The sequence below is a fragment of the Vidua macroura genome, chromosome Z, assembly GCF_024509145.1.
Source record: "Vidua macroura isolate BioBank_ID:100142 chromosome Z, ASM2450914v1, whole genome shotgun sequence".
Classification (NCBI taxonomy): Eukaryota; Metazoa; Chordata; class Aves; order Passeriformes; family Viduidae; genus Vidua; species Vidua macroura.
Window position 1 is genome coordinate 40,988,070 of NC_071611.1, and position 19,512 is coordinate 41,007,581.

General features: G+C 54.6%; 4 protein-coding genes across 6 annotated transcripts in view; 1 reads left to right on the plus strand and 3 right to left on the minus strand.

The window, feature by feature from the left end:
• The window catches only part of TLN1 (talin 1), a 35,780-nt gene extending 33,155 nt beyond the window's left edge, over nt 1–2,625 (minus strand). Inside the window, exon 1 of one of the 2 annotated variants that reach the window (XM_054004505.1) lies at nt 2,190–2,625. The gene's annotated coding sequence lies outside the window, so the exon portion shown is untranslated. The remainder of the gene's footprint in view (nt 1–2,189) is intronic. The other variant, XM_054004504.1, reaches the window with a different exon arrangement.
• Nucleotides 2,626–2,707: 82 nt separating this feature from the next.
• Nucleotides 2,708–9,802, plus strand: CREB3 (cAMP responsive element binding protein 3). 2 transcript variants are annotated; one of them, XM_054004509.1, is made up of 11 exons: nt 2,708–2,755; nt 3,212–3,660; nt 4,354–4,491; nt 4,574–4,832; nt 5,052–5,164; nt 5,379–5,471; nt 5,979–6,085; nt 7,403–7,471; nt 7,623–7,707; nt 7,842–7,923; nt 8,366–9,802. In XM_054004509.1, the coding sequence occupies exons 3-11, from the start codon at nt 4,354–4,356 to the stop codon at nt 8,704–8,706; spliced, it is 1,287 nt and encodes a 428-aa protein (XP_053860484.1). In that variant the 5' UTR covers nt 2,708–2,755; nt 3,212–3,660; the 3' UTR covers nt 8,707–9,802. The 2 variants fall into 2 exon arrangements, with proteins under 2 accessions (XP_053860484.1, XP_053860483.1); XM_054004508.1 differs by lacking the exon at nt 2,708–2,755 and adding an exon at nt 2,762–2,884.
• A 3,163-nt stretch (nt 9,803–12,965) lies between these two features.
• On the minus strand, nt 12,966–14,458 carry LOC128822574 (avidin-like). The gene is made up of 4 exons (XM_054004323.1): nt 14,387–14,458; nt 13,647–13,857; nt 13,413–13,545; nt 12,966–12,999 (listed from the first exon to the last, which is right to left on the minus strand). The coding sequence occupies exons 1-4, from the start codon at nt 14,456–14,458 to the stop codon at nt 12,966–12,968; spliced, it is 450 nt and encodes a 149-aa protein (XP_053860298.1).
• A 1,945-nt stretch (nt 14,459–16,403) lies between these two features.
• LOC128822573 (avidin-like) lies at nt 16,404–17,992 on the minus strand. Its single transcript, XM_054004322.1, has 4 exons — nt 17,915–17,992; nt 17,197–17,410; nt 16,663–16,783; nt 16,404–16,503 (listed from the first exon to the last, which is right to left on the minus strand). Exons 1-4 carry the CDS (start codon nt 17,990–17,992, stop codon nt 16,404–16,406), a joined length of 513 nt encoding a protein of 170 aa, XP_053860297.1.
• Nucleotides 17,993–19,512: the final 1,520 nt, after the last annotated feature.

Genomic DNA, 19,512 nt, shown 5'->3' on the forward strand with positions numbered 1-19,512 from the left:
CATCTGCACTCCAGCACCATCAACAGGGTCAAAAATTAAGCTGATAAGAAGCCAGACTAGGCTCTGGCTGGGTTCTCTGGCGTTCTCCAGTGCAGGACCACCATACACAGCCACAGCAGGCACTGAGGTAGACAGGGCTCAGCCCTGCACCAATGGGAAGGCTGAGCCAGCAGCCCCAGCTGGTTTAGTGTCACACGCTGCTGAGACCGTTCAGCCCAGTTCCTCTTTCCCAGCTGCATGTCCACGTCAGATGGGAGGACAGTTTCTTCCAGCTGAGGCCGAGCTTGCTCCTGGGGAGCATGAGTGGCTGCCAAGGCCAGACACAGCAGCCCCGTGACCACTCCACTGTTAGCCATGGCTAGGACAGGCGCATCCTCTCACTCCTGCAGGGAGGGCAGCCCTGCTCTGCAGGGGAAATGGGCAGGGGCCAGGCACCTGGGCTAGAGGATCACAGCCGCAGCCTGCCTGCCTGCTCACACGCACTGAGCTGAAGCAGCTCCAGCTATTGTCTGCCAACATTTCACACACATCTCACATCCTGTCTGCTCCTGCTGGGCATCCCTTGACCTCCAAAGGAATGGAGCAGAAATCATGGCACCTCTAGACTGCCCATGATGAAAGCAGGCATGGGGACTGGTGGGACTCCAGCCGCAGCCTCTCCGGCATCCTTAGCAAGCTGGCCCTCTAGCACAGCACCCCAAGAGCAGGAGTTGAGATGCACTGGATGCTGTCATGACCTCTGGAAAGCACTGGGTGCCCTGATCCAGGCACCCATGCTTCCCACAACAAGCACTGTGCTGCTGGACAAGCAGAAAGGTGAAAGAAAGACAGCATGCCTGTATTTTTGGGTCATTTCACCCAGCAGCCAGCAAAGCTCAGGTCTTTTCGGGCACCCCACAAGACCCTCTTCCCCTTTCCTCAGCCTTCCCACTCCCCCTTCCCTAAATCTAATGGGATGTGTCACTTTGGGAAGCACCAGATTCCTGCCGCTGTCATTGAGCAAGGAAACGGAGTGCTTGGGTGGTACTTCCCACGCACCACCACAGATTCACTTAGCACTTGGGCGGTTTCACCCTATGATCCGGGGAGAGGCAGGTGGTCTGACCCCCTACTGGGCAACTCACAGGCTTTAGCAAAACTAAACATCCCAAAAATATGTGTCCTCCCCTTCTCAGCAGCGAGGCACGGAGAGAGAGAAGGGAGTAAACAATTATCGCTACCAAATATGGGTCTAACAGGCAGCAATGAAGCCACGGCAGAAGCATGTAGACATCCTGCCGGCAGATTCAAAGAGATGGGGAGCGTGCAGGGGCTCGGGCAGGACCCAGCAGGGAACAGGCAGAGGATGGGACAGCTTTTCCCCCTGCTTGGTTAGTGTTTCGGCCGAGATATGGTGGGGACCCAAGCCTTTCCCGACTGGGCCCAGTCCCACAGTGCATGGGAACCACCCCAGCGCCCCATCCTGGGGCCTACGGCCAGCTGTGTGTCCCGGTGGGAACCGTGGCGGTGACCTCCCTGGCTTCGGTGTGGCTATGGGAAGCCCTCGTGTCCCCACCCAAAACCACGCAGCAGGACACCGACACCCTTGCCACTCACTTTTCCCCACGTCCCGGCAGGGTGGGCGGGGTGCCGGGGGAAAAGCTGCGCCTGGCCTGCCCCAAAGGTCACCCCGCGGTCCGCGGACCGTTGGCCACGGCCAGGCTTGTCCAGCTCGATCCCCAGAGACCCCCGAGGTGGGGACGCTGGCCCGGGCCTCGCCACGATGGACTCCAGGCCAGAGCCTGGTGAGGCAGGCTCTGGGCAGGGCCGGAGATAACGTGGCCGGGAATAACGTGGCCGCGCCAGCCCGTGCTGCCCTGGAGCCTCCGGTGGGTGTCGGTGCTTGGGTGGCGCCGGCCCCAGGGGCGATCTAGGCATGCCTCAAAGTCTGAGTGAACCCCGGAAGCCCTCGGGTCACCGCAGCCCCACGGACAAGCCCCGGGTGGAGTAGGGAAACCCCGGTAACCGGAAAGCTGCTTCCTCCCTGCCTCCCCGCCATTTACCGGGCGGGGTGCAGGGCAGGGTCCCCAGGGCATCCGTTTCCGGCAGCCCCCCGAGTCAGGGTGCTACCGGTCCGCAGGACCCCACTCTGCAGCCCCCCCTCCCCGGTTACCGGGACACCGCGTGTCCTCCGTCCCCCGTCCCCGTACCTTTGCGCGGGCAGGAGCAGCGCGGCGGCCCCGCGACGCTGAAGGGAGCTCTGCGGGCGGCACCACCCGCTTCCCGCCCCCCGCCATGGCGCATGCGCCAGCACACGGCGCGCCGCCGTGTGACACGGCACGGCTCCGCACGGTGCCCCGGGACTGCGCTCCACCCGGACATCGCGCCACGGACATCCCGCTCCCACGGACAGCGCTGCGCTGTACCCGCGCGGCCCGGCCCGACACCCCGGGACTGGCCACGGTTCCGCGCCCGCGCAGCGTGGCCATGCTCCACCCGCTGCTCACATCGCAGCCCCGGGCACCCGCCCGCCCCGGGACACCCCCGGGGCCCCGCATGACCCCGGACCCACTGCCCTCCCCTCAACCCGTCTCTCCCCTCTTTTCCCCACCCGCCCCGCGCTCCCACCGCCCGCGCGCGCTCCCGCAACGCACGCGCCCCCCCTCCCCCTCCAACCAATGGGCGACCGGGGCGTCAGCGTGGGAGGGGCAGGGGCGGTGCGCGCGGGGCCCGCTGGGTGACGTCACCGCGGTGCGTTGGGAGCGGCGAGGCTGAGGTGAGGGGCCGGAGGGGGCCCGGCTCGACCGGGAGTCGGGGCTCCGGCTACTAGGAGGGTCCAGGAGGTCCGGGGATCCGCGGTCCGGCCCGCAGCTGAGGCTCAGACGGGCTGCTTGGTTCTCCTCGGGTGGGTGTCCCCGCCCCTGCGCTCCGGTCACCCTTCCTTCTGCCGCACCTGCTCCTCCTGTTCCCGTCCTACCCGTGCTGCCTGCCCGGCGCACGTTCCCTGGGGGGAAACTGCTCCGAGTCTCTGGAAGCCATGGGCCCTGACATGGCCCGGATTTGCCCAGCTTCTCTTCCTCTTGTTGCTGAACTTTCTGCTGACAGCTCTCCCCTCAGTCAGCTGGCGCAGCAGCCCTGGCTGGGGACTGCTCTGGCCCTCTGGTTTTGGGTGGGGTTTGAGGTGATTTTGGTGGTATTCTATTTTTTTCTGGGTTTTGGTTTTTTTTTTCAGACCGTGACACTTGACAGCTAGATGTGAAAGCTTAGCAGTGCTGATGGAGAGGTGCGATGGATGCCTGTGCTCTGACGGCCTGAGCAGTGCCTTGGCTCAGGCATTGCCCACGAGCCGGCCGGGCTGATCCCGCCGAGAGCCATGCGAGGCCGCATCTCCTCAGGGACCGAGGCTCCTGGGCCATGTCTCGTTAGGACATAACAGCAGTAGCCCAAGCTGGGACCAGACAAAGCTAAAGCTGCCACAGCCACGCAGGTGCACAAGCGCCAGGGCAGTGTTTGCCTGCAAGTCCCTGATCCTGCCCTCTGAGTACCGGTGGCCACCTCCAGCCCCTGAGCTCTGCTGCTCTCACGCTGCCAGGCCCTGACATCCCTGGCAGCAGGGACAGCTCTCCAGGTCACTCCTCAGAGCTGAGAGACTCTTTACCAGTGTCTGATCTCTACAGTAAGGTAAGGAGCATTTGATTTTCAGCCTAAAGGTATATTGTGTGCTAGTGACATTTATATATATCCATCTATTTATTTGTTTCAATATCCACTTATTTATTAAAAGTGTTAAATAGTACAGTGTTTGACAGCTGTCTGAATTGCTAAGTCGTCATCTAGGTCTGTCAAATCACTCATTAATTACCCTTCAACGATCGCTTAATCACCATTTGATTGCCATTTAATTTTTGTTCAGTTGTTGGTTACTTAGAATTTGATCATAATTTAATCATTAACAGAATCCCTTTAGTTAAGACCTCAGCAATGACTGTTCTTAATTTTCCTGGGACAGGAAGCTCTCCCTGCTCACTGCACACCAGCAGGTATGGCACCTTCAGACCTCTGTGGAGCAGAATCTTGCATGCTCTCCACACCATTAAGTCTGGGATTGTTTCACTTTTCCTCTCCTTCCTGCAGCTTTTATGCTCTGGATAGAGCGTAGCTCCTGTGGCTGGGTCCCAATAACCTTGTGGGGAAAACACTGTATTGTTATCACCAGTGGTGCTATAATAGCCTGGCTAGAGAAGTACTTGTGAACTGGTCATTCCTGCTGTTGACATTGCATGGGGATACTTTGTCTGTAGGGTCTGAGGGACACCTTAAAGCAAAGCTGGTGTCTCCCGTTGTGCCTGTGCTCACTTTGAGTGTCCTGCTCAGATGTCGTGCCCAGAGGAACTGGATGCCGTGGCAGATGTGGATCTGCTTGACTTTCTTCTGAAGGAGGATGCTCCCTGCCCTGAAATCCCAGGGGAGCAGAATGGTCTGCTGGAAGACTGGGGCCTACCAATGCCTGAGGTGAGTTCTTTGTAAGTAATTGCTGCTGAGCTGAGGTTTAGGAGGTTTGTCTCCCTGCTGAGTAAAAGCTGTTCCTCTGCAGCTCCTGGACAAGGAGATGGATGACTTCATCAGCTCACTGCTGAGCCCTTTAGAAGATGAACCAGACAGGCTCAGTTACTTGTCTGCCAACAATGACAGCAGCATTTCTGAGGATCAGCTTCTGTCCCATTGCCTTGGTAGCAATTTTGCCAGCCGAGACATTGTGCAGGTTGATCATAACTACTCTCTTCATCAAGACTGGCCTACTCTGGAAAGTGTGAGGTCTGACATGGCAGAAGAAGATGTTGCCATTGAGCTAGGTGAGTGATTTGTATAGAGTCTTTGTGCCCTGGCTGCAGGCAGAAAGGAGAAAAGCAGTCCTATACTGGTTTGTTTTGGTGGGTGTCAGGCAAAGATGGAGAGAGCCAAGAGTAGAGGCTTTCTGCTGTTGTAAAATTGCTATTTCATGCTACTCAAAGCTGGCTGGTCAGGTGCTGCCTCGGTGAGGCCCAGCATTTGACTCGTCTTTCCTTCCCCAGGGCCATGGGTGGGTTTGGAAGGCACAAGCGAGGCACTGGAACAGAGCACCAGTTTCCCCGTTGCTGTTGCTGTGGAAGATGAAACCCAGCTTGTGCCTGGAGCCATTGTACAGGTACTGACTCCCATGCCTATGGACCCCAGCCTTTGCTTCTCACATCTCTCCTTCTCTTCTGACTTGACTTTTATGAGGGGTATCTGAGGGAAAACATGACATTACTTTGGGAGAGCTGATTCCAGTTCTTTGTGTTTGCTGCATGCCCTCGCTGGCCCAGGATGGACTCCCTGTATTATGCATTCTCAGTAGGCTTATTTTTGCTGTTTTCTAGTCTGACTTCCCAGAGCTGGTCCTGACAGAGGAGGAGAAGCAGCTCCTGGAGAAAGAAGGTGTTACATTATCAACCTGTCTGCCACTGACCAAAGTGAGTCCTCACTAGAACCAAACAGACCACTCGCATGTATCAGGTAGTGTAGGGGTTTGAAACTGCAGGACAGTGCCGTGATAAGAATATATTCTCCAGATGCTGTATTCCAGGCAGTGTTCATTCTGGGCTCGGTGTCCTTTTCCTTCTTTCGAGTCCAGGGCATCGTCCATGTTCATAGCAGCTTCTGGCTACTGTCAGTCTCCCTACTCGTGGCTGTTTGCAGGAGGCATTTACACCACAAGTGCCTGTAGCTATTTCTTCCTGCTTGCCTAGTGGCTTGTGGTCTGTGTGCTTTTCATTTTCCTTAGGTACACTTTGCTTTTGCTGAGTCATGGAAGCTGCTGGCTGCATCAGCAGGGCCAGGGTTTGCCTTGCAGTTTATTCAGTGGTGTGGGAAGGACAGAGGGCACAAGCACTAGGGCTGGGCACTGATACGTGAGCGCGGTCTGAGAGGGTGGGATTTCCAACACCCTGGGATTGCTGTTAATGAGATGATCCTTGCAGGCTGAGGAGCGAGTTCTGAGGAAAGTCCGTCGTAAGATTCGGAACAAGCAGGCAGCTCAGGATAGTCGTCGCCGGAGGAAGATCTATGTGGATGGCCTAGAAAACAGGTATGGTCACACAGCAGTGTCATCCAACACTGAGGGGACGTATATGTTCTTTTAGGGATCCTTGGCAGAATGGCACTAAATTGTCATTTCAATCAGAACTTCTTTTTCCTATCATGTTATGATCAGTATAGCAGAGGATTTGTGATTAGAGTGGCACTGTTTTTCTACAAGCAGAATCAATGTAGTACACTCTATAAGCAGTGTAATACAGGATCTATCATACAACTTACAATTTATAATCACCTGCATTCTAATACATCTTCACTTAAAATTTCTAGTCACGTGGGCCCTCTGCAGATTGGATCAGATCTTAATAGATGGTTCTGTGTATTAATATTATGATCATAACATAGTTTCAAAAATTATACAAATAATACAAGTCTCTCCCTCAGTAATGGGAGGAAGCAGGTAATGGTGTGTCCCTGAGCAGAGGGGTCCTGAGCTGTCGAGCAGAAATTCTACTCCCAGGGTGCCCTTAGGACTTTCTAATTGCTTGATTTTGTGGACAGTGTGCTCTGTACTGTTGTACTTCCCTGCTCTGTGATAGGGCTGTCAGCAGCACAGAGCTGGCTGTGTGCCTGCGACCTTCAGGACTGGTAAGGGAAGGGCCTGGTGCCCAGGGACTTTCAGGCTGGCAGAGAGAGGAAGAAGAAATCTGCTTGTTTTGGTACTTGGTGCACAGGACCTTCAGTGGCTGATAACAAGGGGAAGGGAATGAGTACATGACTTTGTGGGTCACAGAATGGCTGCTCCTCTCATGCATGGCCTTAGTTGTGCTGACCACAGTGCCAGGTCTGGGATCAGGGGATGCCTGTCACAAGCTGCTGTGCTGTTCGGCTGCTGGGCTCCTGTCACCCTGAGCAAAAAGTGAGGCTGGCCCTGTGGGGCAAGAGCTCCCTGCAGAGGGTTCGAAACATCAGGGTGAAGCCTGTCTGGTGCTCTTGTGCTTGGAGATGGTCCAGAGCTTGCTCTGTTCAAGCCAGGTAGCTGACCTGCCAGAACGAATGTGTTTTCCAGATCAGGCTAGTTAGTAATACAGCCTGATGTCACAGATGCGTAGGGCTGGTATGCTGCTAGGGGTGGGCATCCACAGGGGTTAATCAACTGCTTCTCTGCAGAACTGGCAGGGCTTAATTCCTCCCCATATCTGGTATGAGGTGGTGCTCTCTGGGCTTTGCTGCACATGATACCAGGTGGACCCCAGGACCAATTCTGTCTGCCCCAGCCATCCAGAGGTGGTGACTGATGCTATGTCTCCACTGTTGCCCAACAAAATCTCTCTGGTTTTCCCACATGCCTCTCATCCTTCCTGGGAAGGGTGGCAGCCTGCACAGCTGAAAACCATGAACTGGAGAAGAAGGTGCACCAGCTGCAGAAGCAGAACATGTGAGTTTGTCTTGTTGGGTTTGGCAGGAGAAGTGGTGGGGAAGGCTGTTCCTGTTCTCAGGACTGTGGCCTGTCCCTGGCTGCAGAGAGTGGAGGGAAGCAGCTGTAGGTCCACCTGCTGTGCTAACCTGCATTTCCTGCTCTATTGCAGGTCACTGCTCAGGCAGTTGCAGAAACTGCAGGCCTTGGTGAGACGGTCTGCCCCCAAAACTACCAGAAGTAAAACCTGCACCATGGTAAGTGGCTTCAGCCCCACTGTCTGTGGAGGAGTCTCTGCTGTTCTCACAAGTTTGGGAGAGAGGCATTTATTGCATTTAGTGATGCCTGTCCATTTCCTTTGCTGAGATTGTGCTGATATTTCTGTTTCCAGATCGTGGTTCTGTCCTTCTGCCTTGTTCTGTCCCCCAGCATCCGCTTACCTGGGAATGTAGAGCCACAGCAGGAGCTCAAGGGTGAGTGCCCAGGTTAGGGCTGAGGTGCCCAGGTTGGGGCTCCAGTTGAAGTGCTGCCCTTCAGAGCACAGCACCTTCCCCAAAGACAGCCTGAACTCTAGGATGCTTCCAACTCAGCAACCCCTTGCCTGGGGTGACCACTAGGTTTGTCTTGCTGTCTTGCCCCAGCTCTGGACTCTTTCTCAGCCCTGTTGCAGAGGCCTGCCTGGAAGCAGGGCCCTGTGCCAGGGGCGGTGCAAGGACAGGAGAGTTCTGGTTCCTCTTGGAGGACAAACTGTGCTTGTGCCTGGCAGCTGTACAGCATCCTCTCCCCGCCTCCCCAGGGAAGAGGAAGTCCTGGTTAAACAGTTTGACCTCTCTCCTGGGCTTTGTGGTGGCTCTATGCTCAACACAGGAGGGTGGGAGGCTGGAAATGATAGGGTTGGCTCTACCTCTCTTACAGTGCTGTCACGGCAGATCCGCGAGTTTCCGAACCAGGGAGCACCTGATGTGCAGCACGACACTGAGCTGAAGGGCTTCAGCCCAGAGCCTGGAGACCCGTTGCTGTCGGGCAACCTCAGTCAGTCATGGGAAGAGGGGCAGAGTCCTCTTAACTCCAGTCCCAGGTCTTTCAACAGCAACTCATCCTCTGACCCTCTGGCAGCAGCAGGCTCCAAGCCAGGCCCGCCCCAGAGTGACCCTTTGCCAGCAGCAGTGCTGGTGCCGTGGAAATCCAAGGGTGAGGAGTGGGTAGAACACCCTGACAAAGTTCTCATCCAGCAGCACCATGCCAATGAGATGTGACCAGTGCTGCATCCTGCTCCTTGGGATGATACTGGGCATCCTGTGGAGCAGGGACAGAGCTGCACTAACAGATTTTCTATCCAAGCAGTTTCTTCTGAATACTCTCCTCATTGCCAGCAACTCAGAGGGTTTACAGGGAGGAATTGATCTGACATTTTTTATCAGACTCCATCTGAGATGGGACAGGAAATTCTGAGAACTTCACTATGGCTGCTGATGTGGCTTGCAGCCCAGGGTGCACCCAGTGGCTTGTGGGGATGGGCTGTAGCAGGGACGGTGGAGGCAGTTGGATGAGGTACCAGTACTTGGTCTGACTAGATACAGCTGGCAGTGGCGGCCGCTGCCCTGCTTCTTCACTGCCCAACTGGAGATGAACAGGCACTTCTTAGTCTGTGTTGTGGCCCCAAACATATGTTCCATGTCACTGCCCCTTAATCCTGCAGTGCTGTCTGATTTCTAGGTGTGAGGGAGCAATTTGACCTTCAGTGCTCTCACAGGAGTAGTCCTGCCTGCTTCTGCGACAGACCCAGCATGTTGCCTGTTCCTGCTAGCTTTTGAGCCATGGCCACAGCTCCCAGACTGGCTAGAAGAGGTAATGTGGAGTTCTTCCTGAGCCATGTGTGCTGTTTGCCTACCGCAAGGGCTGAGCTTTTCATCTCCTGCAGGCTTTTGGGCTTCAGGGAGCAGACATGCCTTAAGCCAGACTGCTGAGGCAGCATGTTCAGAGAGCAGCAGAGCTGCTTGCTCTTTTGAAGGCTTTCCTGGCCACAGGACGGTTTCAAAGTCGTGTCCTTGTGTGCCCAAGCCTTGCTGTGCTGGTTGGTGATGTAGTCAATGGTTCTGGGCTGAACAGAAACACTTTGAGCTGGTGAGCAATGTCTTTGCCAGAGTGGAGCTTAGTGGTACCTGTAGAGATCTTGTCCTACTGCAGGATATTCCATAGAGTCATATAGAATGGTTTGGATTGGAAGGGGCCTCTAAAGGTCATCCAGTCCAGTTCTCCCTGCAATGAGCAGGGATAGGTTCAAATTGGATCAGAATAATAATGAATAGCTTCCTTATTAATAGAGTCTAAATAAATATTAATGGTGTGTGACTGTGTCCTCTCTGGTTGTTTTGGCAAGGTGCTGGGCTGCACCTGGGGCTGGGAGAAATCCAGGGTGGGCTTGGGGGCAATCCCTCTCAGATCGATGCAGGGGAAGTCTGCGTGGCTGAGGCTCTGCAGAGGGGCTTGTTGAGGCACAGTGCGGGTTTGCAGGGCTGCTGCTTTGCTCTCACTCTGCTCTTACCCTCTGCTCTCACTTTGCTCTCACCCTCTTCAAGGGTGCAAAAGCACTCTTGGAGAAAAATGTATGTGGTGAGCACCCAGCACTCACCACGCACACGCAAGCCCCCGGTGTTGCGGAAGCAAGCAGCTTCCCCCAGAGGAAGTGCGAGGAGCCAGTGTCAGCCCCCACTGCTGCTTTCGTAATGGGAGCTGCACAATCACAGGAAGTGGAGCAGAGCCAGGGTCCTGCAACAGCACCGGGTGGGCCTCGCCTGCTGTGGACTTGCTAAATTCAGGATTGTCCCTGTGTCTGGTTGGGGTCACTGGGTCCACGGGAAGCACTGGCAGAGCTCAGGCTGCAGAGGCCAGTGTAGGATTTGAGGGCATGGGAGCTCAGCAAGGCAGTGAGTGCAGGAAGCTTCACACTTGCATCCCACCCAGGGAGCAAAAACAAAATATGAGACAACATTTTATCCAGAGGGGAGACAGCCAAGGAGAGGCTCGCCCAGGGCCTCTACCTCAGGACAGGTACCAGCATACTCCCAACAGGGCTGGGTCACAGCTCTACCCTGGCCAGGACCAACAGCCATTGAGCATCACTAGGGAACCACTGGAACTCTTTCCCCAGGAAGTGTGCATGGCATCAGAAAGGTCTAGCACCCCATCTGCACTTCAGTTTAATTTTCTACAGTTTGAGGCCAGGGTGTGTAATGCCACTCCGCACTTTAGTTTCTTTTTTTTTTTTTGCAGTTTGAAGCCAAGGTACGTAATGTCCTGTTCCCAGCCTACTTTCATTTTTGCAGTTCAGGGTCAGTGAGTGTAATGGCCTGTTCCCCCTCTAGTTTCATTTTTTGCAGTTTTAAGGCCACAGTGTGTATTGTTACAGATGTTATACAGTGTCCCCGACCCAGCACTATCAATATCGAATGAGCCATCTGAAGTAATATATGGTGGTGTTGCCAGCAAAGTTGGGAGCAGCCACGTGAGCTGGTGTTTGCCTGGGTATGATGGGGTCAGTATTGTTCTTTGTAGCAGTCTGGCTTGCTTGGCCAGATGTCAGGAAGGGAGATAACTGTGGGAGAGCAGGCTGGGAGCCAGGAGCTGGGAATTTTGGGGAGGGTTGCTCCATGGTCTCAGCTCATAATGACCCAGGTCTGCTGTTTTTCATTGCTTTCTGTGTTCTGTGCCAGTCCCACACCAAGCAACTCTGACCTGGGGAGAGAAATGAAGCTCAGCCTGGACCTCATGCCCTGTGTTAACAGGCCAGCAGTGATTAAAGTTTATAATAATGAGTCTTTTGGCTGAGGACTTGATTGAAGCAGGGGAGCAGGAGCCAACTGATATTCTTGCCAACCTCCTTGTCCTCTTTGCTGCAGATCCCCGTTCTTTTTTGTAGCATGCTGCGGGTTCAGAGAATGGTCTGCATGTTCACTGGTGCTGCTTGCATGCACACACAGCCTCACACTCTGCCGTAGGTCAGTGGTATGGTCCCAGCTGTGTCCCCACTTTGTTCCCTCTGCTATGCCCAAGGTCAACCCTTGTGTCCCAGCAAATGCCTTTGTCAGTATTGTGGGACTACGCTGGCAGACTGGAAGTATGAACTTTTCAGGGCAAAATATCTTGGACAGTCCTTGGCAAGTCCCAGATGGGAGTTGCCGGATGGAAACAGAATCTTTTTTGCTTGGTGACTCCTCAAGTATCAGAGTATCTTCTCTTTTCTGTGATAGTGATATATTGAAAATTGTGAAAACATAAAATGAAATTTGCTGTCTATTGCTAAGGAAGTCCTGGACTGTGTAACCAATGCAAAACACTTCCTGTCATGGCTTTAAAGGAATCAGGTTTGCCCTTTTTAAAACCCTAATTTTAAAATTAGGGTTTCTCAGAGAGATGGAAAATTCAGTCAGTAGCAGAAACAAGATGTATCCACCTTTCAAGGGAAATCTAAATCCTGTGTCATCATCCATCCTATTTTTATCCATAGCACCAGCTGCTGGATAATGGTGGAAACAGAGAAACTGACAGAAATCTGAAAACTGCTTTTAAAAGCAGCTGGAAATACAGTGATGGAGCCACTGCCTCCTTCCAGCTCTCACAGCTGGACACTTCAGCCCTGGGCCTGCTGAACCCCCAGGGGTCGTGTTAGGACCACTTTGGCAAAATGTCTAAGCAGAAGGCAGAAAGGTTGGGCTGTGATGCCTAAAAAAGTCCAGACAGTGCCAGATGTGCCCTTCCTCTATTCTCTTTCCTTGTCCATGTCTGGACATCTTGGCTGGAGACACACCCCTACGCATTACTTGGGGGACACAGCCGTGCCGAAGGGACTCTTGGGGTGGGGTATTTGGGAGCTTTCCCCAGGCCTGGGATGGGAGGCAGCTAGCAGCTGGCCCCCGCTGCACATCCGCTGGGGCTGGGAACCGGAGGCTGACAGCTCTGCAAGAATCGTTTGCAACACCCTGTGCATTCCCCGAGAGCTTCCTCTGCTTGGTTCACACAGGGAAGGCTCTCCAGTATCGGCCGCGGCAGCACACTGGAGTTGTGCCTTATCCTTCTGCCTGGCCACAGCCTGGTTTGTCCCCCATCTCTAGGGATATCTGGGAGTGACCGCTAGGGACATGTTACCCAGAGCATAGCATCAGGTTTGCCGGCACGGTACTGCTGTACACTGCTAGGGAGGGGAGCTGGGACAGTTGCCATCCCCAGGCGACTCTGCTGCCTTCAGCCTTGTATTTTTCAGTCTCAGTGCAGCACAAAACCTCCCTTTGGGAGGGTGGCTGCTGGGTGAGACAAACCCCACAAGTTTGAGGCAGGACAGAAGACAGAGTCAAGCCTTGCATCCCCACAGAAACTCTTTATTTTGCATCTGGTGAATTTGCCTAAGAAAGCATGAACCTCTGGGCTAATAGCTGCTCAAGTGCAGCATGTTGGTGTGGGCGAAGTCTGTCTAGGCACTCCTTGTCATCCTGAGCCTGCTGGATTTTCCCACTTGCTGTTATTTTATCCGTGTGAAGGTGCTGGTGCCAATCCTGCAGAAAACACCAAATCAGCTAGGGTCATGCACGCTGTGGAGGGTAGAGGGGAAATCCAAGGGGAGCATTGTGTGGCTGACTGAGGTACTACAGGTTCCAATAGTCTGCAGCAGAGGCTGTGCCAGGTGCTGGCATCATTTCCTCCTCTCCCTGCTGTGGAGAGTCGAAAGAAGATCCCAGAGAGGGCTCTCTGTGGCCAGAGCCCACCCAGGGATCCCCCACCCTGAGACACATCTGGCATGCAGGGGTGGACCATGTTACACGGATGCTTCATAGCCCTTATGTATCACAGGGGACAAACCCATTCCACCCTCATGGTCATCCCATGCTTCACCCTGTGGGGTCTCTCCCTTCTCCAGCCTGAGTTGCAGAAGACCCTGGCAGAGCAGTGGCTGGGATCTAGCACTCACCAGGTGGCTTTCCAGTCCTCTGCAGGACTGTTGGTTGCTTCTCGCAGGAGCCACAGGGCATGCAGGGTCTCCTCCCCGTTGGTGTCCACATAGCACTGGCCCAGGAAGACACTTGTCCGGGCAGTCTCTGAGTCTGGAAGGGTTTAAGGTAATGTGAGTCAGGTAGTGAGGCACAAGGTCACCCTGTGTCTTGCTGGCATCCCCGCCCACAGGATGATGGCCCCTGCTGCCTACCTTGGAGCCTCCAGTTCACAGTGAAGGAGAAGGTGGGCTGTGGGACCAGCCCTATATCTTGCTGGGACCCCTCCAGTGGTGATGTGAGGTGTTCTGAGTAGCCAGCAGCAGGTCCCGGCAGGTAAAAACCCGAGAATCTGTTGTCCTTGTCCAGGGTGGACACAACCATCCGGCAGCTGGTGTCGCTCCGCCACGACCCAGAGAGAAGGCACTGCAAGGCCAGTGCTGTGGGTTGGAGGGAGGGAGGAGGGGGAGCATCCTGCTCCCATCCCTTCACCCTGGCTCTGTCCAGAGATGTCTGCAGCAATGGGTGGTGTGCTACAGACCTGATGTGCCACTGGCATTACCATCTCAGTGTGAGCATCGTGCCTGAGCTATGATCATATTCAGCTCAGCCACTGTCCAGGATGGTTTCACCCACCCAAGGGAGCATGAGTCCCCCCATGCTGAAGCAGCAGGTGTGCTGCTTTCCCTACACTCTGGAGGGGAAAACAGAAGCTGTCTGGGATATGGCTCTGTTTGCCTTCCTCTGAATGACTTCCTGCAGCAAGAAGTGTCCTTGCAGGAGCAGTCCCTTCATCCGAACCTCATTGCAGCTTCCCTCAGCGCTGCACAGTGCTGTTCCCACCAGCTCCAGCTGCCCAGCCCTGGCTCCCTGTTGAGCTATGATGCCCCAGCAGCAGGCTTGGGGATCCAGCAGGATGTCAGCACCACACCCCCACTGTCATCTGTCCCCATACCTTCCTCTCCACAGGGGCAACACACACTGCCAGAGCAAGGGCAAGGACCAGGGCAAAAGCACTTCTCCCCATGGCTGCAAGGCTGCTAAGAGCTCCTCCTGGCCCTGGAGCCTGGTGCCCTTTATAAGGCTGTAACTGGAGCCCCACCAGCACCAGGATGGCAGCTGTGAGATGAATGGCTTGATGTCAGGGTGCCCGGGACAGGCGAGGGAGGTGAGGAGGTCTGCATGACCTGGTCAGGGCTGAAGGAATGCAGGAATAAGCACGGCTGGGCAGAGGGGTGGGGACGCAAGTTTTTTATAATGCCCTATAGTAGCCTGGAAAGCATCAATACCTTCTTTGGGAATCTGCCTCCCATGCACAAAGGCTGGAAACTACCACCTATTTCAACATTTACCTCCTCCCTGCTTTGCTGCTGCAACTGCCTGATGAGGATGCTGCAGCGCTGCACAGAAGGGATAGTTCACTCATTTCAGAATCAGTAACATTTCTCCAGCCTCTTCTGGATGTCAGCTTCTGATTTTGATGCTTTTGCTTTTACTTTTGTGAGAGTTAGAGGAAGAAGTAACTGCAGCAGCATTACTGAGGTCCCAGCAAATGTGTTTGCTAAACACACAGAGCGTGATAACCAGCATTGTATTCACACTTCCTTGTATTGGCTCTAAAGGACCTTTGATATGAAAAATGCAGCGTACACAGTCTCTGTCTTCCTGAGCCATGCCTTTGCTGTGATGTCTGGAGCAGGCATATGGCTGTGGCAGCTGAAAATTCAGGTGGTACTCAGCTGTTTTCAATACAGCTGTGTTTGGGGCAGAGCATGGCAACAGGGCTGCAGTGTGCAAACTGGGACAGGGGAGTGCCCCTTTGGGGTGGCACCTCTCAGTGCCCACTGCTAGCCCTGGCACATCCTGGCACCCTGTGCTCAGCACATCTCTCTCTCATATAGGTAACCTCAAAAGCTAGGCTGGGTGGAAAATACCCCTCTCCTAACACATCCCCCTCCTCCTTTTTGTCTTTTTCAGTCCCAAATTCATGGCCTATCACAGGTACTCAGAGAAATTCCCCCTGGAGATTCTTTTGCCGTTGTCCTGGATGCCACCCTCTGTTCTTTTGGTCTGACAGCAGACCCTGCCTTTCTGTGATGTTTGGCAGGGACAAACCACCTTGTTAGAGATCCCAGGGTGGTGCCAGGTTTCCTTCCACTTCATGGCACCATGCTGCAGCTTCGCTAGAGCTGAGCCAGGCTTGATGGACTGTGCGCCCATGGTGCTGTCATCCCTGGAGTGGGGGTGTTTTCATAACACTTCTACAAGAGGCTTTCTCTTCACCCACGACCTGCCTAAACTTTTGTGTCAAAAGAGCTGACTGAGTTTGGCAGGTGTCCACAGAGGCAAATAGAGAGGCACTGCCAAAATGCAGTGGTAAAGAAGGGGAAAATCCCTGAGTGTAACCCAGGGGGATGGGATGGGATGGGATGGGATGGGATGGGATGGGATGGGATGGGATGGGATGGGATGGGATGGGAGCTTTAACTTGTGCACATTTTACTTGATGTGCCATACAGCACAAAGTTAATCAACATCTCAAATCTACTGATGATGCTGCCTCCATTGCCCAATCCAACAGAGCATGGAGTATCAGTACTAGAAAGGGTCTGGTGGGAATGGATATGAAGGCATTGCAAGGAAGTGAGCTGAATTCAGGATGCTGCTGCTAGCCCTGCCACCATCAGGCAGGTGGGAAATGATGGCACAGGGTGGAAGTTTGGGTTTAGATGACATGGGAAATAAGCCCAGGGAGGCAGATGGATGGGATCAGGGAGAGATGCAGATGTCCCTGCAGAAGGGCAGTGGTGAGACCTCACCTCAGCAGGGGTATCTTTGGGGACAGGAGGTATAGCAAGGACAGACTTTAAGAAAAGGCAACCACAGCTGATGATTTAAACATTTTATTCTCAACTGGGAGGCAGGTTTTTCTTGCCTTGTTGGGGGGTTAAGGCTGCAGCCAGACCATCTCATCATGGGGCTGGTGAAGACACAGCCTCACAAGGACGGGACAAGTTTGGCAGGATCTTTCCTTTTGTGGTGTGTTTGCGTGTGAAGACATTTCTGCCCACCCTGTGAGAAGTTGAGAGTACCTGTAGGATGACCCACAGACACTGCCTGCTCAGAGCTGCCAGTGCTCGCAGCAGTGATGGGGTGCCCCTGAATTCCCCCCAAGTTTCCACAAGTGAGGACCCCTCTGTGGGATTAGTGTCACCCATATGCCCCCACTACCTCGTGGCTTTCCAGTCCTCCTCAAGGGACCCGACAGCTTCACGCAGCAGCCACATGGTGCTCAGCGTCTCCTTTCCACCTGCATCCACAAAGCATTGACCCACGAAGGCGGTGCTGGCATCTGGGAGGAAGCACTTATTGGGAGATCCATGGAGAAACTGGCTGCTTCCTCTTCCCCACTGTCCTCCCAGACACAGCTGTGTTCCTGCTCCAATGGCCACACAACCACCAAATCCATGCTGGGGGGTCCTGCCCTTCCCTGTGACTCCCTCAGGTAAGGCAGGATTTGTAGCATCACATCCCAGTTGTGCTGACAGGGTCTGGACCCACCGTGGTTGCCCCAAGGGTGCTGGCTGAGGAGGGGTCCCTGTTCAAGCCCAGCATTTCCCCAGAGCACCATGCTGTGCAGGTGCTGCTGCTTAGCTGCACCAAAGCACCATCCACCTGAATTCCTGGCGAAAGAAAATTCCTGCTGGCTGCATGCATGGCTTCCATTGACACTGCCATGCCAGCCCCAGGTATCCCAGCACTTACTCGAGAACTTGTCCCAGTGCACAGTGAAGACAAAGGTGGGCCAGCCCTCCTCTCCAAGCTGCTGCTGGGCTCCCCTCAGTGGGGAGATTTGGGCACAGCCCCCAGAGAGGGTGACTTGTGTGAGGTATTGTCCCTGGAAGTCCCCATTGTCCCTCAACACCGAAATCTCCATCAGTGAGTCCTGGTCATTCCTCCACAGTCCGCTGAGCTGGCACTGAAGGAAGACAGGCACACGCTCTCTGTCCTCACCCCATCCCTGCTGCTGCCCCACACGAGGGGAGCTGCAAGCCCTGCTGTGAGTAGAGCTGCAGGGCATTGGCTGTCCCTAATCCCAGTTTGGGGAAATGCTGCCCCAGGGTGCTACTGAGAGGATGGTGGAGCAAGGCCAGAATATCCCAGCCCTGCAGCATGCATGGGACACCCAGACACAGACCCAGACGTCGCAGGTCCATGCACACATGCAGGGTGCTCCCAGGCACAAACCCCAAGGCAAGGAATGCCCAGTGCATGGTTCCCTCATGGGAACAAATCTTTCTGGAGGTGGTACCAGGTGGCTGAGGGTGATCCAGGGATACCTTGCTCTCTGCCTGGACTTGGTTCTTGCAAGGCTCTCCTGCTTGTCTAAGCCTAAAATGGCATTTAAAGGAGAACTCCTGGCTGCCCACACTTCATCCTATTGCCATGTCTGCCATGCTCCCATTGTCATTCATCCCCGTACCTTCCTCTCTGCAGGAGCAACACACTCTGCCAGGGCCACGGCGAGGGCAAGGACCAGGATGAAAACACCGCCCCTCATGGTTGCATGGCTGCGAAATGCCCAGCCCAGCTCCCTCTCTGCCCTGCATCCCAAACCCCTTTATAGAGCTGTAACCAGAGCCATGACGGCTGGCAGCTGTGGCTTGAGTGTCCTGATGTCAGCGTGCCCAGGCCAGGTGAGGTGAGGAGGTCTGCCTGACCTGTGTAGCACTGGAGGAATGCAGGGACGAGCACGGTTGTGCAGGGAGGTGGGGATGCAGGGATGATTTACACATCCACTCTCCAAGAGGCTCTGCTGACCCCTTTCCTTGCTCAGTACTGGAGCCCTGGGGGCAGGCATGGCCTGACACTGTCCACTGCCACCCACCCAGTGCTGCCACTGAAACACAGGCTGGAGCAAAAGCAGTCTGGCCAGCTATGCTCTGCTGCACTGACTGGTGACGGGTCTGCCTGCAGGGGCTCATCCCCTGTCACTGTCCCCTCCTGCACTGTGTCTGCTGCTCTTTCTAAACTGTTTTTCATCCTGGCTGTGCTGGGCTTTCCTCGGGTTTGGGATTAAAGACTGTCACTGCAGCAGGAACTCTTGAATCAGCCATTCTTGCAAGTGCAGAAAGGCTTTCCTGGAAGATATGTAGAAGTTAAAATTTGCTTATTCCTGTGGGAGGGCATGTTCTGTGCACAGTGTCTCCCTAGACACTGTGGGAGGCAATGCCATATGCATGATGCTCTGAGGCAGGGCAGGGCCCTGTCTGACCCTTCCCAAGCGGTTCCTAATTGTGCAAGACTGGAATGGGGCTGCTCAGACTGCCTGGCATTTGCACAGGGACATGGCACAGACACAGATAGAAGTGGCATCTGGCTGTGTCCAGACCATGAGGTCACTCTCTGGCTCCTGCCCAAGCACAAAGGGTGAGATCTGCTTTGACAATCTATCTCATCTTTCCTGGGCCTGAAGACAAGAAAACCCATTCTCCTCTTCCTCAGGGAGCAGGATCCTTTGTTCAAATTGCACTTTGCTTTTAATGAAAGAATTATAGGGCTGTGTTCAGCTCCCATCCTGGGGACTTCCTGCAAAAGCCCTTGGGATCTTGACACTGCTCTCCCTTGCTTGCTGCCCAGCTGGCTCCCAGCACCCAGGACTTGGCATTCCCCTGTGGGCTCCATGCAACACCCACAGGGGCAGCACCAGCACAGAGCAAGGATGGACAAGTGCCCTGCAGCCCACCCACTAGCCTTGCAGTCATCCCTGAGCATGTCAGCCTCATCTTGCATGATCCATGTGGTCCTTCAGTATTTCCTTTCTCTCCTCATCTGTGAAGCTTTGGCCCATGGAGACAGTGATGGAATCTGCAGTCTGTGAAGGGGTGGGATGAGATGGGGATGGGATAGGATGGGATGGGATGGGATGGGATGGGATGGGATGGGATGGGATGGGATGGGATGGGATGGGATAGGATGGGATGGGATGGAGCTGTCCCTCTCAGGCACCCAGTTTGTCAGTGGGAAAGGCTGCTTGTGGGTGGGAGATGTTTCCCTCCCCAGCTTCCTGTCCTGCTGGGA